The sequence below is a fragment of the Ornithodoros turicata genome, chromosome 4, assembly GCF_037126465.1.
Source record: "Ornithodoros turicata isolate Travis chromosome 4, ASM3712646v1, whole genome shotgun sequence".
NCBI classification, from domain to species: domain Eukaryota; kingdom Metazoa; phylum Arthropoda; class Arachnida; order Ixodida; family Argasidae; genus Ornithodoros; species Ornithodoros turicata.
Genome location: NC_088204.1, coordinates 68,142,141 through 68,157,818, shown reverse-complemented (window position 1 = coordinate 68,157,818; position 15,678 = coordinate 68,142,141). Strand labels below are relative to the sequence as shown.

The 15,678-nt window shown below is 46.0% G+C and overlaps 2 protein-coding genes and 1 long non-coding RNA gene across 6 annotated transcripts; 2 read left to right on the top strand and 1 right to left on the bottom strand.

Moving 5' to 3' along the window:
* Positions 1-155: 155 nt before the first annotated feature.
* Positions 156-8,213, bottom strand: LOC135391773 (uncharacterized). Its single transcript, XR_010422097.1, has 3 exons — positions 7,671-8,213; positions 3,787-3,911; positions 156-322 (listed from the first exon to the last, which is right to left on the bottom strand). It is a non-coding gene; the product is annotated as an uncharacterized LOC135391773 (long non-coding RNA).
* On the top strand, positions 6,972-13,926 carry LOC135391770 (uncharacterized). 4 transcript variants are annotated; one of them, XM_064622202.1, is made up of 8 exons: positions 6,976-7,191; positions 7,308-7,476; positions 7,557-7,628; positions 8,562-8,609; positions 8,730-8,756; positions 8,859-8,894; positions 9,026-9,275; positions 13,864-13,926. In XM_064622202.1, exons 1-7 carry the CDS (start codon positions 7,047-7,049, stop codon positions 9,252-9,254), a joined length of 726 nt encoding a protein of 241 aa, XP_064478272.1. In that variant the 5' UTR covers positions 6,976-7,046; the 3' UTR covers positions 9,255-9,275; positions 13,864-13,926. The 4 variants fall into 4 exon arrangements, with proteins under 4 accessions (XP_064478273.1, XP_064478272.1, XP_064478271.1 ...); XM_064622201.1 differs by lacking the exon at positions 13,864-13,926 and adding an exon at positions 12,601-12,694 and having other exon boundaries at positions 6,977-7,191; XM_064622200.1 differs by lacking the exon at positions 13,864-13,926 and having other exon boundaries at positions 6,977-7,191; positions 9,026-9,513.
* On the top strand, positions 11,648-15,048 carry LOC135392534 (B9 domain-containing protein 1-like). The gene is made up of 4 exons (XM_064623242.1): positions 11,648-11,744; positions 12,601-12,697; positions 13,864-13,994; positions 14,912-15,048. Exons 1-4 carry the CDS (start codon positions 11,648-11,650, stop codon positions 15,046-15,048), a joined length of 462 nt encoding a protein of 153 aa, XP_064479312.1.
* The last annotated feature ends 630 nt before the right edge of the window (positions 15,049-15,678 follow it).

The following is a 15,678-nucleotide window of genomic DNA, read 5'->3' as shown; positions in this document are numbered from 1 at the left end:
TGGGGGTATTATGATAGCGTCCTACCTGCATTATGTGCAATCTTTGTCCTCGCGAAGCGCGAAATTTCCGACATTTTATCACGGAATTTGGATACTTTGGTCACGATGAGCTAGCCATCTTAACTTACCGTAACGTTGCTATATTCTGGCCGGCATGTCTGGCGACATTCCAGCTGACTTGAGAATTTGTTTTTAGTTTCTGTCCCGGGGCAGAGCTCGACGATAAAGCAACGTCCCCTGCAACCACTTGTCGCATTATGGAAAGCCCACGCGAAGTCCTTGGTTTCTGCGCAATACTCCGGAGGCGGTTCGTTGCAACGCTCTGCACAGAGAGAAAACACGCACACACACACGTATCAGTTTGTGTGGCGTAGAAATTTCGTCCACTCTTGCTGAAAATGAGACAACTTGAAGAAACGCAACTAGGTATTAACAAAAAATAAAGGAAAACAACATAACGATTTTTTCTCGTGCCAAGTAATTTTCTTGGTATTAGTTACTATTCTTAATTTTAATTACGTAACTTTTATATCATTCCATCTCTTCATTTCTTTTTCTCATTCAAACGTAAGCAACATTCAAAAGAAAAGTCTGAATGAGCCAAAAGAAAGGATAAAGGGGGGAATGAGTGCACTGAGACATATATACCTACGCGACAAGATGGCGGGGCGAGGGAGCGATCATTTTTGGTCCTCCTCGCTTTTGCAACCAAAGGCGTGTCATGCTAAAGAACATTGATTCTACTCAGTTTATAAAACCTGTCGCTTTTCTTAACCCCACGGGGCTGCTCCGAGTGGTAATATTTAGAGTCACCAAGTAATTACTTTATTAAAACCATCAAATGGTCACAGCCCGGCCTGCCGAATCCCAGTTCGCAGAACAGCTAAGCGGTCTAGATGCGAGGAAGGGGGATGGTCGAACCCTTTGACAAGCTGTGAAGGGATGTAAGACAACAACTTTTTGGTGATTTGTGACGGCGGATTGCAAAACAATCTACTATACAATGTGTTTTTTTTTAATTCGTTACAAAATTTTTATTAAAAAACTAGCAGTGAAAGAATGTAACTGAGAGATCACTAATTACCTAGAATTCATTAGTTAACTCTTTAATCAGGGAATTTCGCGCAAAAGCGTGGTAATCGAACGCGAGATATTCCTTGTTTCTTCGACTTTTCAAGCCAGCTCTCCCATTTAAAAGTGAAGTGCCTTGCCCTTGGTCCGCACGCGGTTTTTCAGGGTCTCCAAGATCAGAAGCATCCACCTCGGGGCCTAAAAGCTCTTCTGTTGGGGCCCGACATTCGTTTATTATTTTTGTTTTCTGTGTTCTCCGTCATTGCAACGGTATTCAATGCGATTCTGCTGCTAAATCTCCGCAATATCTACAAGCGATTGAGCGGAATTTTAAATTATCCCTGTAATTTCTGTTCAGTGTACTTTCGTTTTCCGTGTTGTCAGACACATTTTCGAAGGGGCAGTCATGGTTCTGTGCAGTCGCCACTAACGTCTTCGAATGGACACGAAAAAGTCTACACTGCCATTCGTATTCCTTCACCTTTCTGTGTGTTGTGTTGATTGCGCGAGCAATGGACTTTTTTTCACAACAGCTTACGCACATGCACATGACCTTGAGGCGCCAGAGAGGGTTATCTCCGTCTACATTAGATGGCGCGGTATGCGGACGACAGAAGTGGGGACTAGTGGGGAGACCGCACGAACGGCGCCAACTCGTCGGTCCCACTCCGGATCGGTTTGGGTCCTTTGTGCTACCCACGTGGATTTGTTTTGACGCGCTCCGAGCGTGGTTCGCTGGACAGCCGCTAGGATACGACGCGTACGTGAAAAAGGTCCATTGTTGCGGTGAAACATCTCATCCCATCATCATTAATGTAGTACTAGTAGTAGTTGTTGCGAATATCTGGGACAAGCTCCGGTCAAGTGTACAGCCACCGGTGGAGACGGTACGGATGATGGCAAACAAAAACATCTCCTCTTCGTTCCTTCTTGCTTGTCTTCTTTCTGGGCGCGCTTAGAAAGTACCCTGTTTATGCCTGATCTTATAAAGCACTGTACAACAGATATACTCACTGTCCTTAGCTCCGTGTACGTGGATCGCGCTCACAAGAAGCAGAAAAGCGAAGAGAAGGATCTTTGACTGCATGGCTGGGACGAATGGACACCTTCGACGAAGAACGAAAATGAACTGACCGCTCGTCCACAGCGGTAAGGTTAAGGTTAATGGCGCATTAACAAAACGCTCCGCTAACGCGAGTTCTACACAATTGCGTCATGAACAGTTCACGGAACTTTACGCGAGTATTTGTTAGATTACTGTACAGATCTCATCTTTCCTGCTCTTTAAACAATGCAGCTTTTATAACAGGTTCTTTGAAAACAGCAAGTTTCCGGACGCACGGTGAATGAGGTATTGCTTTTGGGATGATTAGTGAGACGGGTACTTGATGTTTACCACCGATCGGTCAGCATTGTGTATGACCAAATTGTTAGCAGAAAAAAAAAAAAATTAAAAATCGCTTCGCTGAAGCGAACTTTAGAATGGAATAAACGGTAAAGTGCAACCTGGTGGTTTCAGACAACTGCAACGATATGCTGCTTCTGGTCTCCCACTTCGAAACTTAGTTGTTCTTACCGGAACGACTTGCATCAACTCAAATCTCATTGCTCAAATCTTCACCTGAGACTTCGCAAACGCGGACGACGCAACATCCGAGGCGATTTACAAAGCCGTCGAAGAGGAACGACAGATCACAAAGTCAAGTGGCTGTGCACTTCGTCCCTGACAAAAACGTCTCTTCTAGGAAACGAACGAGCCAGCAAGCTATACAAAGACTCATCCGCGTCACCGCATATGGGTTCCAAGATTCACGTGAAACTGCTGCAACGCAGCCGGCACCAGGAATCGAGGCCCTATGGACATGTCTGAGTTACACAGGAGGTCGTAGAGCGTGAAGAAAAACAATGTACAAGTTTCCGGGGATGCAGAATCAAAAATCGTCTTTGTTACACAGGAGGCTGAGAAGTTTTGAAAAAAAAAAAAGAAGAAGAAGAAGAAACGGGGAAGAAGGGAAAGGTCAGCCAGACGGAGGTCGGCTCGCTATTCCAAAAAAAAAGGGAAAGGGGGAAGGAAAAGGAGAAAAGGAGAAGAAAAGAAAAGCAAAGGGGAAAAACGAAAAGGAACGAAACGGGCTGAACTGAACATGAGGCATATTTTGAGGTCATTTATGTGGTTCGCGAAAATAAGCCATTAAATAAGTACAAGACATCGTCACTCGGGCTGCGACTCGAGAGAAGACAGCACTTTTCATCAAAGTTGCAGAATGAGTCTCACACGCTGTCTCCTGCGCAATTCCTCATTGGAAGAATTACCGCACTACCGCTGAAGTCAACTGAAGTGAACAGACCGGTCTTGCGAGAAGATAGAAACATCCTCAGGGGCTTGTTGATATGTCTTTGGGATCGCTGGCGGAGAGACTATCTTTTGCAACTTCGGTCGGCTTCTGCTATTTTTTACCTGGGTCTCTTCGTCAGCTGGACTCTCGCCCTTTCTCCCTATCGAAATTGCTTGGTCCCTGGCCCAATCCATCCCATCAACGCTCTGCGCTCAAAGCTCTTCTGATATTTCTGGACACCATCGGACTTCGATCGTTATTGTGAAGGGGCTCGTTATTTTATTCCCCCCATTCCATCCAGCAATGGGGTAGAGTATCGCCTGTGGCGATGAAGCTCCCCATTCTCCAAGGTCGAAAATAAAGTTGTTGTTGTTGTTACCTGGGATAGTAACCGAGGGCTTCAAAATGGCAGCTTGGTAGCGTTCGCTTCTGCAATATTGCAATACTTCTGCAAAGTGCCCGAGAGACGTAGGGTTCCTGGAGGGACGCATCTCGCAGCGACACCTGCGAACACCTAGATGTTCTATTTTTCCCAAGCGAAAGTAAGAATGTAAGCGAAAGTAAGCGCAGAATGCTCATGTCAGCGCATCCAAAAGGCATTAGAAAACCGCCATATGTGATACTGTTGCACTGGCGCTTATGGCTGGTTCCCACCAGGGATTTCCCTCCAGCCCTCCAGAAAGAGTGTACACTTCCCCTGGTTTCTTGCACCCACTCCCGCAAAAGTTTTGAGGTTCGTATCCCCCTCCCTCAGGGGCCAATTCCTGGGGAAACTGGTGGTTCCCACATACAATGCTTTGCTCTATAGCGCTGGAAAACAGCGCTGTGGTTTCCTGCTCGCACTGCTAAAAAGCGATGGAAGATAGCGCTTGCCGATGTTGAGCTCCTGCAAACTTTTTCAGCGCTATTTCTAGCGTTAGTTTTCTGTTGGCCAGTCAAAAGGCGCCGTTTGCTATGACATCATCACCACCACCACATGTTTAAGTAGCTGTGGGATTCTTTTCTGGAGCTCACTTTTGGCATTCCATCATCGGAGCACCACGTGACTCGCTGAAGCGTACCGAGTCGGAGCGCCCTGAGAATGAGGCTGGAACGCAGTCGTTTACATGAGCCCATCCAAACGCGAGGGAATGGGGAGAGGAGAATAGCGATGAGGATCCGGTAGAAGGAAGCGACGCTCACGCTACAGCACTGTACGGGACTGAATTTAGCGACCCGACACGGCCCGTACCCGAAGGCGTACACGACCCTAGTCCGATCCGGCTGCTCATACCTCCTCGACACATAACAAGCAAGCAAGCTCAGCCCGGCAGAGGCCCGGCTCGCAGCTGCATTGGGGGATGTGTAACACGACTCGCCTAACAGGCCCTATCTACACTGCACACAGCAAACAGGTGTAAACCACACATACTTGGAAAATGCAATCGCAGCCTTTTATGCGATTTGTGCTTGGGAACCGTAAAAAATGTCCCCGGAAGAAATGTCCCCGGAAAAAATGTCCCCTCGAGAAACATCCACTTTTGCTACGCGTGGAATTTTTGCGAAATCCCCGGTTGCGATATTGCAGGTCTTGAAGTCCTCGGGCTAAAAATTAATACTAAAATTCCTAACCACTTACTAAGTGTTTTTACTTGGAAAGCTTGACCTACTTTCACTTACGATTTCTAGTAGCGAATACACTGCAATCAATTGTCACGTTCGTTGATACAATGTGCACACTTGGCTGGGATATTCTTATTTTGTTTCTTTCTTCTTATACTGAGAAGTATATACTGCGTGACGTCGTACTGACTGATGTGCAATCAGAACGCCGGGATTTTGAGACTAGATTTTAGGCCTGATGACAAAGCTATCCTTTCAGGTTTGAGGGAATTAACGTCTCCCTAGTATTTTTCTCCATCAACATCAACATAAGAGCGGGACGTACTTTTTTCTGTACCGGCTCGCGTGGAGTAGCGGTTTGGATGATCGCCTTTCACGTCGAGACTGGGAGGTGACACGGGTTCGAATCCTGTCCCCAGGTGTGCCCTCTGAGGTTTTCCCTGGGTTTTCCGTCGGACTTTCCTGACGAATATCGGCACACTTAGCCCTGAAGTCGGCCCAGGACGCATACTAACCCCCTGTCATCCTCCCTCCTGCTGTCCTCTGTCCACGCCTGTACACCGCGTACAGCAACAGTTGCTTCGCGGCGCTAACACGGAAAAACATTTTCTCTGCTAATTAGCACAAATGTGAAGTGTCACACAAAGTAGTACGCCGTCCAGTTTCAACAAATCAGGAGAGAAGATGTCATTCGGAATGGGCAGGAGCATGTCAAGTTCTGTTTTAGAAGAGCGCAGATCGACGTGCAGGGTGACGTGTAAAAAGGAAAATAAAATGCGGGGGGACAACAAGATTGACAGGCAAAAATGTATTTCAATATGTCTAGCGGTGTCACATCTCCGGAGCCCCATGACTGTACAGGCCGCTTTGTTGCAAGACACAACGAAGTAAATTCACCAAAACTGACCAACAGCCACTCCCTAGGCAAAGAAATGCTATGTGTGAGTAGTCATTTTAAAATGAAATTTAATACGAATAAATTAAGCGACTCGTTGCATAACCGTAATTGGATACATATACAACATATATTGGAATACAAACATGTACGGTATATGTATGCTTAAGTATAGCGCTTACTCTTTTTTCCCTACATGTGCCGGGGGGGGGGGGGTATATGTTTATTCACACAAAAAGGAGATGCCGGCCTTACATGTGCAGCTTCGGGACTATTCAAATATATTCAATTTAGTAGAAGCATCAATTCGATTTGGAACTAAAACATTGAATTCCATATTTGATTCGGAAATGGAATAGGATATACGATTACTCGCTTTGGTGCTCAAAAATCCAAACGTTCACACTGTCCTAGTAAAAAATCAACGTCCGAAGTCAACCAGTCCACGCGTACCAAAAGTGAATTTTCCTCAGGGGACATTTTTTCCGGGGACATTTCTTCCAGGGAACATTTTTTCCGGAAACAATTTTTCCGGGGGTATTTCTTCCGGGGACATTTTTTCCGGGGACATTTCTTCCTGGACCCGCCTGCACTACACTCTTAAAAATGGACTTCACCGCATAGCACGCTCCTATATGCCAACCACCATCTCGAGTGACATATCGTTCTGCCCTGATTTGTTGAAATCAGGAAGGCGAACGCCTTTTTTGTAACAATTATGAAGAGTGCAAGTGTCACAAGAAAGGTGCACGCCTCCCGTTTTCAACAGGACCGTTAGGAGCGTGCTATGCGGTGAAGTTCATTTCTAAGAGTGTAGACAAGCGCAAGGTGCCTAGTGTCTGCGTCCGTGGTGTCCTCCGGACACCTGCCCTGTTGTAAAAAGGGACAAGGCGAAACTGAACTTGGATAGCGCTTCTAGGGGCTTTCATGGGCCAAGCGAACCGTACCGGCTCTGAGCTGAACGTGTCGGGGCGCGTTTGAAAGCGCAAGAGCGAACTTGGTTCAGAGCCCGACCGCCCACTTAGGATCACGTGGTAGAGCCGAGTCACGTGGGGCTTCGCGCGCCACTCCGAAAACGGAGTGCGAAAAGGCGAAAAGAGTGAGCCTCTTGTTTTCTTCCACATTCGGGTAGCAGCGTGGAAATGGCTAGCAATTTTCCCTTTCGGCTGCTAATTGAACTTGTCCGGCCACACAGGTTTCTTTATGATAAATCCTCGCCCCAATTCAAAGACACCTTAATGAAGGAGAACAGATGGGCAGAAATTGGCCAAGAATTGGGAGTGACGGGTAAGTTGAAAGAGTCTCTATGGTGCCTGAGCGTAGCCGCTCTTTGGGGCAATTTTTGTTTAATTGTGACGTCGTGGTTAAGAGGTTATTTCTCAGTTAGTCGTCTGCTCTACCAGGAACGGTTGCAGCGCAAAAATTTGCGACAATGAAGGCCAAGTATTCGGCTATAAAGAAGAAATATATGGAATTAAAACGAAGAAGTAGCGGGACGGATGCTGCCAGGCAGCCGAAATGGGCCTTCTTTGAAGTGCTTGACAGCATGATGGGAGATAGGCACAACAACTCGTAAGTATACCACACAGTTTATCTTCTTTCAGTGTTGCGGCCGCGATGATCGGAACCGATGCTTATTACTTCCTTACCAGAGCTGCAACGTTGCCTAATGTATACAACAGCCTTGCAATACAAGCGGAGGAAAGCCCTGCAGAGCACTTGCTGTGAGTACCCACGTACTTTACATCGTGTCAATTCATACTTACGTAGACATACGATGGTGCATGCTCCAGCAGAATTGGAAGATGATGATGATACGTTTGCAAGGTAATCATTAGCTGCGTTCTTTTCACAGCAAAAAGTGCTGCCCCGTTTTGTCCTTTTTACCGATGGTACATACCACTGGTGCAGTCATCTCTCTGCCTGAAAAGAATGTGAGAGTTCAGATGGGGAATGCAGTGTGCCATGCTGTCTGTTAATTGACCCGGTTGAATTTCAGGTCATCCGTTTCTTGCACACTAATTGCAGTCCTTATGACAACATGTGCCAAAGGTGCCACGCTATCGGTCTTAAATTTCGATTGAGAAGATGCAACATTGCTTGTCGTTGAAGAACTGCAGTTGCAGTGCGTCGTGAACAGACTGGCACCGAAAGCACGGTTCCAGACTGCTTGATTCGAATACGAGTGCATGTTTCGTTTGCCGTCCCCAAAAGAATTTTCAACAATGTCTGACCGTGTACTCTTGAGAGAAAGCAAATAATGCGACAATGAAACTGCGGCCAAAATTTTGCGGAATTGGGAACTGCGCCGGCTACGAACCACATGAAGAATAGCGACGTTGCTGAAAAGGCTTTCGTTGTTTTGTGACACACGTGTTGTAATACTTTCTGTTGTGTACTTTCAACTTTTAGTAATGGGAAATGTGGATTTTCCATTACTAAAAGTTGAAAGTACGACGTTCACCGTGTCTCTTTTGTAGCTCACTGTACCTCTATTTGTGATGGTACGGACGTGCGGGTGGATATAGTCGTATACGGCAACCTGGTGATAGCTGCAATAAGATCCCATCCCAGGATCCACGTTTAGAAATCCCGGGATTGTAAAAACTGCCCAGGATGCAGAACCCTAATAGACACCCCCTGCTCTTGTTTTGCAGCCACTGCCCATTGACTCCGTTGGCAGGAGAGTCATCAACCTCATCCAGGTAGAAATATATGTGCATTTCTAGTTTGCACACAACACTCATATATATGGAAATCTTTGCATCTGTACCTAAGTAAAATTTTTCTCTTACTCTCGTTATATTTTACATCACACATCACAGGTCACAAGAGCAGTCGTCTTCACAGAGGTGAGTTACAACGCCCATTGATATGGCCTTTAGTGATTTTGCCACCAACCGCAGACTGCAATGCTGTGCCAATGTTTACAGTCACGCTCTTCTCTCTTCTAGCTCTACTTTGGCAACCCCTTCTTCAACTCTCAGGAAGTAAGTAACACACACACACACACAAAAACTTATCATGATTCACGATAAAAAAAAACTCAACGTAATTGATTCCCTGCTGCTGTGATTTATCGTGCTCGCTGTCAACTAGGTGTTCTTTTCATCATGTCTAGGAGGAAGTGCAGCGGAGACGAAATTGTGAACTGCATCCGCGAAAACATGCAGCTGCTGAACGATTGGAAGGAGCCCCAGCAGCAGGATTACATATACCACTTTGCCATGATGATGGCCGAGAGGATAAGGCTTCTCTCACCGATGAAGCGTCTACGCTTTATGACGAAGATGCAAAATGACTTACTGGATGTGGAAATTGAGGACAGGCAGGACCTCCATGATTGCTGACGAACTCTTCTCATTCCTTATGTATGTTCATTACTTGAAAGCCACAGAGCGCACTGAGAGCATGAACGAAAGAACGGGGCAGGTCATGCGCCGACCCGCAACTACGAGGACTTTAATGTAAATATAAATCCGTCAATCTCGACTACCCACAGTTGCTAGCCAGTGCATGTCCCGTCCGTCCGTTGATGTTCTATGCCAGCTTGCCCGTATGGAAGTACTTGTAGTGTACGAACATTCACAAAAAGCTGTGTTCATTCAACCTTCTCTGCTTACAATTCTTTCTTGCAATGGCACACTTTCATCAGTCACAAAATGCTGGGTACATCATACTGGGTACATGCCACCCTGATTTGAGTGCTCCTCTCTGCTGTATGTGTTTGAGTTTGGTCGATGGTCCATACTGTCCATTCCCAGTCCTTCTGCCCTACAACCACAATCTGTAATGTTGTGCGTGACATCATCATTGTCAACAAGACGTGGTGGTGGTGGTGCATGTGATACCCGGCTTTAACCCGATGCTTCCCCGAATTTGCACCCTGAATTGAAGGTTGCCTCTTTAGGGTGAAACCCTATTTTTACCCGGCAAATTGCCCTCACTGAGACGTCTGTAGGAATGCACACTAACTTGTTTGGCAAGAAATGCAGTTACGTCACTTTTTGTACCAAACCAGTACAGTTAATTTCAGTAACTGAGCCCAATTTCTTCCCGAATTTGACATGCTGGAGGTTTTCCCACACAAATTTGCATGAATTTGGAGCAAATGTTTATTTACCCGATATCTAGCCCCCAAATTTAGAACAAAATATTTCCTGAAAACTTCAGGCTCAACTCACGAAGAAGTTGTGCCTTAGTGTTTTCTGGGAACAACTTATAAGGCCTTCTCAGGACCCTCCATCTGCTTGCTAGAATCCCAAGCGTGTTTTCTTGCTCGGCTTAGCCTGTAGTTGAAAACCTTCTTTGGGGTAATTCAGGCCAGACAGTCTTGGATACGGTCGCATAAGGTATGGCTTTAAAGGGAACGCTTCATCCTCGTCCAGTAGATATGTAGAGCCTGAAGTTTTAGGGTTTTACCCGATTCTTCCCCAAATTTGCACCGCGAATTGAAGGCTGCCTCTTTAGGGTGAAACCCGATTTTTACCCGGTAAATTGCCTTCGCTGGGATGTCTGTAGGAATGCACTAACTTACTTGTTCGGCAGAAAAGCGCAGTTACATCACCGTTTGTACCAAACCGCTACAGTTAGTTTGAATAACTGAGCCCGATTTCTCCCCGAATTTAGCGTACTGGAAGTTTTTTCACCCGAATTTGCGTGAATTTAGTGCACATGTTTATTTACCCGATTTTTACCCCCCGAATGTAGGAAAAAATATTTCCCGAAAACTTCAGGCTCTATACATATGGCATCCCCTGTTGCCCGTGCTTCAACGGCTCTGGCGTAGGGATGTTCGCTGGGTTATTTTCAAACCACCAGCTCCTCTCCCTTCTCGAAAACTCACCACCATCGCTCTCACTCCGTGGCTTTCCAATATCGACACAGAGGAATCAGTACTGTGCGTCACATACAGCCATCAGCACCTGTAAGTTGAAACATGAGCTGCTTAGTGAAGGTGGCTTTAAAAATGATTAAAAGCGCTAAAACCCCAGTGCCGGGGAGCTAAAAAGACAGACACAGACACATTGCACTGTCTTTTTAGCTCCCCGGCACTGGGGATTTAGTGTTTTTAATCGTATCCACCGAACAGCCCATTTTTAACCCTCTTTGGCTTTAAAACTTGCGAGTGTTCAGTAGTGTTTGGGTTCAAAGCAGATTGGAAAGATGAGTACAACAACAAAAGATGTACGAGTATAAACACATGTAGTATCATTAATCATTATTGTATTTTATGTAATTAATCGAAGTAATCGTTCAGAATCTTGATCTCACAGTGCTGGAGGAGCCTTCATAGTTGTAGTGGGTAGAACGACTGTTTGGTGGACACACTTCGACGACGTGCTTGCAGTGTATGGCACCTATGCAGCTTGGAAAGTTCCAAGGCACGTTGAACTCATACACAATCTTTCACCATGCTTCTCGACTACGGGAGCATCTAACGTACACAGGTGGAAGATGTTCCCACAGTGCCTTGCAGGTCATGGTGATTACTGTGCGGGCTGTATGTTAGAACAGGCCTTTATGCACATCTACCACCATTTCTTCTGCGAGCCCCATACAGAGCAGCCGATCGTAACATACAGGACGTCGACTTGGATTGGATTGCGTACCAGGAATGCTGACGGTTTTATTTTTCGTTTTATTTACCCGTAAATGCAAAGAGCATTACAGAGGGAACTGGGGGTAAAGATACACAAAAGCACAGAAATGAAGTACAAAAGAACAAACAGCCGAAAATCAAATGAAGAAGGGTGCTCGAGACGCAAAACATGCCGACTGCACGGCAAAAAGAGCTGTGACAATACACTTTGGCAGTTCATCTTTGCGCAGGGGAGAAGGTAAAGCTCGGAGAAACCGTGTGACAAAGTACCTGTCCAATCACAAGGCACTAATGAGGAGGTATTCGCAGACTGCCATGGGTCCACAGAACCATTCACCTTGAACATCACGTGCATCTCATCTTTAGATTTTGCCCCCCTCCTCCTTATTTGGGACAGAGACCAATGAGGTTGCTCCACGGGCAAAATGGGAGAGAGGGAGACTGGGGAGCTGCACAGACAGCTGACCTACTTGCATAGCGCAAAACAATTCTGGGTTACTGAGGGACACGGTATCAGCACTTGATGGATGTGCGTGAAATGAGAGAAGGAAAAAAAAAGGGGAGACTGCTACAGGTGGCAATATGGACTTTACAACAATGATCTGTGTTTGATGAAAATCTAAGAATATGCTGTTGCCCCGAGAACTGTGATCAAGGATCACGTGGAGGGAATGCGTAAGCGAGATCACAGCTGGGTTTCACAGAAATAAGATTTCCTAAAGCTGTGCTGCACAGGGGTGAAGAATGAATTAGACGGCACCATTGGCATTGACTGTTTCTCACAACATCCCAGACCAGATCACCGTTTCCGAAAGGGTGCCGCAACGTCTGGATGGTCAAGTCCTGCATGACCATTGGGGCAAATTCACTAGTGACTGCGGCGTTCTCATTGTGGGCTACATTACATGAACAAGCCCTATTCCTTTCTCACTAACTTGCTTCCTTACGATTTCCATGTAATAACCGTGGAGGTTCACACCGCAATCTCACATAAAACGGATGAATAGTGGTGAACAATGGTTCACAGCGCCACACAGTACTGTTTGCAAGATGAGGCATACGACTAGACTTCATCGTCCTTTTTCCCTACGCAGGGCCACAACTTGTAGTTGCTGTCTACGGACTGGATTCCTTCGGCAATGACGTGGTTAGAGGCTACGGTGCAGTGCACGTACCGCCCATTCCGGGAACGTGAGTCAACTGTGTAACATGCCTATCGATTTACGGGCATTTATTTCGGACATGTCGCCTCGGCCATTATGTCATACTAATCCTTACTAATCACGGTTCTCTGGCATCACCAATTAAGATGAAGCGATGTTATGCCAGACCTGCATATGTTGCTCATGCAGAATCTCTTTTTTTTTTTTCAAGAATAAAATGTCGCCGATTAATTACGTGACTTTACCGCGAAAACACGCACAAAAAAAAGGTACTAAGAACTCACCGAAGTCAGAGTAGTAGGAGTCTCACCCCACTGCATTTTGACATTAAGCACCTTAAGTAGACCTTAAGTAGAACAGTGGATTCGACAAAAAACGAAAACAAACTAATCGTCGTATAGAAGCAGTGAAGGCCTCCTTCATAAGTCTCGTACTGGCATCCTGCCCTCACTTCGAACACCAACGCCAACAGTATTTCACCGCATTCTACAGATACCATGTCCCACTCCACCCAGCCCTTCTACTGGGTGACACTCCTCTTGTGCCGTTTGATAACGTCATTAAATTTCTGACCACATGTGGGTTTCTTAGTCAGATGTAGATGATAAGCATTGCTCCGCTTTTATCCAATATCACTGAACTCATGTAAATATCTCATTCAATCAATCAATAAGTCTCGTTAACGAAGATCATCCTACAAACTCTAGAAATCCCTCCCCTCCTTCAGAAAGGCAGTAAGCGAATGAGCGATACGGAAGTCACGCTGTGACACTGGGATGAATGTTCCCAGCACTCCGATGTATGCACGCATTGTATTCAATACATGGTGGTCATACTGTGTACCCAGAAGAACCCAACCCAAACCGAGAACCTTACCCGAGACAAATGTACCCAGTATTTTATGGCGTGTGCAGCTTCCATAAACAACATATCGTGTAATCAAAGCGACAGAAAATCTTGAAGACAAAAAAAAAGAACAGAAATGTCTACTTAGGCCTACAATGTCCAATGAGAGCGACAGCTTCCCCGTGATCTTTGGTTCTGGCTAAACAAACCTCAACATTCATGTATATATCGCAGTAAAATTACTAATAATGTAAGTAATTTAGAGCACTTGCTGGAAAATGTGTTCTGAAGTGGGATTTGCATGTGTATGTTGTGCTTGTGCCTTAAAACAGCATTTTCTGCCTTCAGGCACAAGAAGGCATTGCACATGTTTGTGCCCGAATCTTCATCCTTCCTTCAAAAGCTCACGAGCTGGGTCACCGGCCGGAGGCCCGAATTCATTGACTTCAAAACTGCAGCCCGCGGAGAAGGACGTGAAGGTAGGGGCTTTAAGGTGGAAATGTTTTCAATGGGTGCGTTAAGTAGGTGCCCCACTTTTGGCGCACTAAAATGGGGGGTATGACACACCTGGAGCGCTACACCCTACACTGCTCGCTCGCCCGATGCCGCTTCCGGTTGTCTGCTCACGCAGTGCACAGACGACGGCTTAGTGTGAACCTATAGTAATGTTGGAAGAGATGACTGCGGTTGTGAAGACTTCTCCTTGCAACAGCGAATGAAACAGAAAAGATTGGATTTCGTAGCAGACATCTTAGGAGCCGTTTACTGTGAAGATGGCTGCATTAAAGCACCACATTTCCCGCGAATAACCGCCGATATCCGTGTAGATGTAGCCCACTAATAGAAAAGCATGATAACAGTTATAGAAATATTACGGTTTCTCGAAAAGGGAGCATCAGATAACATAGTGGGTCAGCACTTTGCTCCCGAGCTCGCACTTCGGTGGCTGGTGTGCCAGCGCTCAACAGTAAGTACGTCATGGAAAGCTTCATGCACCTGGGCGTTTGTCGTCTGCTACCATGCACCCAAATTAAACGGGAGCGCGAAAAGCGGCTCGGAGTCACGCACTCCCGTGTGTGCGAGTGGCAAGAAGATGTGGTGCTCCTACAGAGAGAGAACAGCAGGAAGGTGTGGGGGATAGTATGCTTCCTGGGCCGACTTCAGGGGGAACTGTGCCAACATTCGTCTGGAAAGTCTGCCGGAAAAACCAGGGAAAACCCCAGACAGCACAGCCGGTGTGGCGATTGTCGCGTTAAGTGAGTCACGTCTAAACACTCACGGTCCAGGGCGCCTAATTAACGCACCCAATGTTCATTTTTTTCGTTTCTTATATCTGTCCAAGTGAACAGCATTTTTTATCCTGGAATAATAAAATTTCTTTCCAAATGACACGCAGTGACGAGGACATCCTCAAATGGAGTCGTTAACGTTGTCTTCAATGTGGTCTCAAAAGACATGAAAAAGTATGGCTACAACGTCGGAACTGTCGATGGCCATAGTGGACGTGTTATTGATGTTCCAGTGCCGTTCTGAGATGTGGCAGCATCCCTCATATTCTTTTTTGAATAAAACTAGAATAAAACCTTGTGTGACATTATGGTGGTATAAATAAATAAAATAACAATGCAGCAGTGTTTTTACAGTCGACCCCAGTTTTATCCAGACTTGACCGTTCCGATGGAAAATGTCCGGATAGCTGTCTACGAGGCCCGGATTTATTTCGTACCACATATTATTAAACTATCCATACTCATTTGTGCAACATTAGTAAAGCACCAAGTTCTCCTAAGCTCTTAGTTATGACACTAAACTCAGGAACATTACTCTTTTGCTCAAAGAACACCAGAGCAGCGTTGAGTGCATTTCGGGCCTCTGGGAGTGTCACCGCACATGCTTCTTCAGTGTCGTCGTCTGATTCGCGGCTGTCGTCATTGCAAGTGACGATATCAACGCCGTCTTCATCAGAAATAATGGCACATGTTTCATCATAGCCGTCCACATCGAGGTACTCGAAATCTGCTGGCGAACTTTTTCACTGACTTTCGTACTTTCGGACTGAAGGTCTTTCCTTCCTCTGCAGCTTCAAACGACTGGTCTGGTCATCACCCCGCGTAGGTACAATGGGAAAGAGGGAAATCATTGAAGTATAGTGTGGAGCAGTTC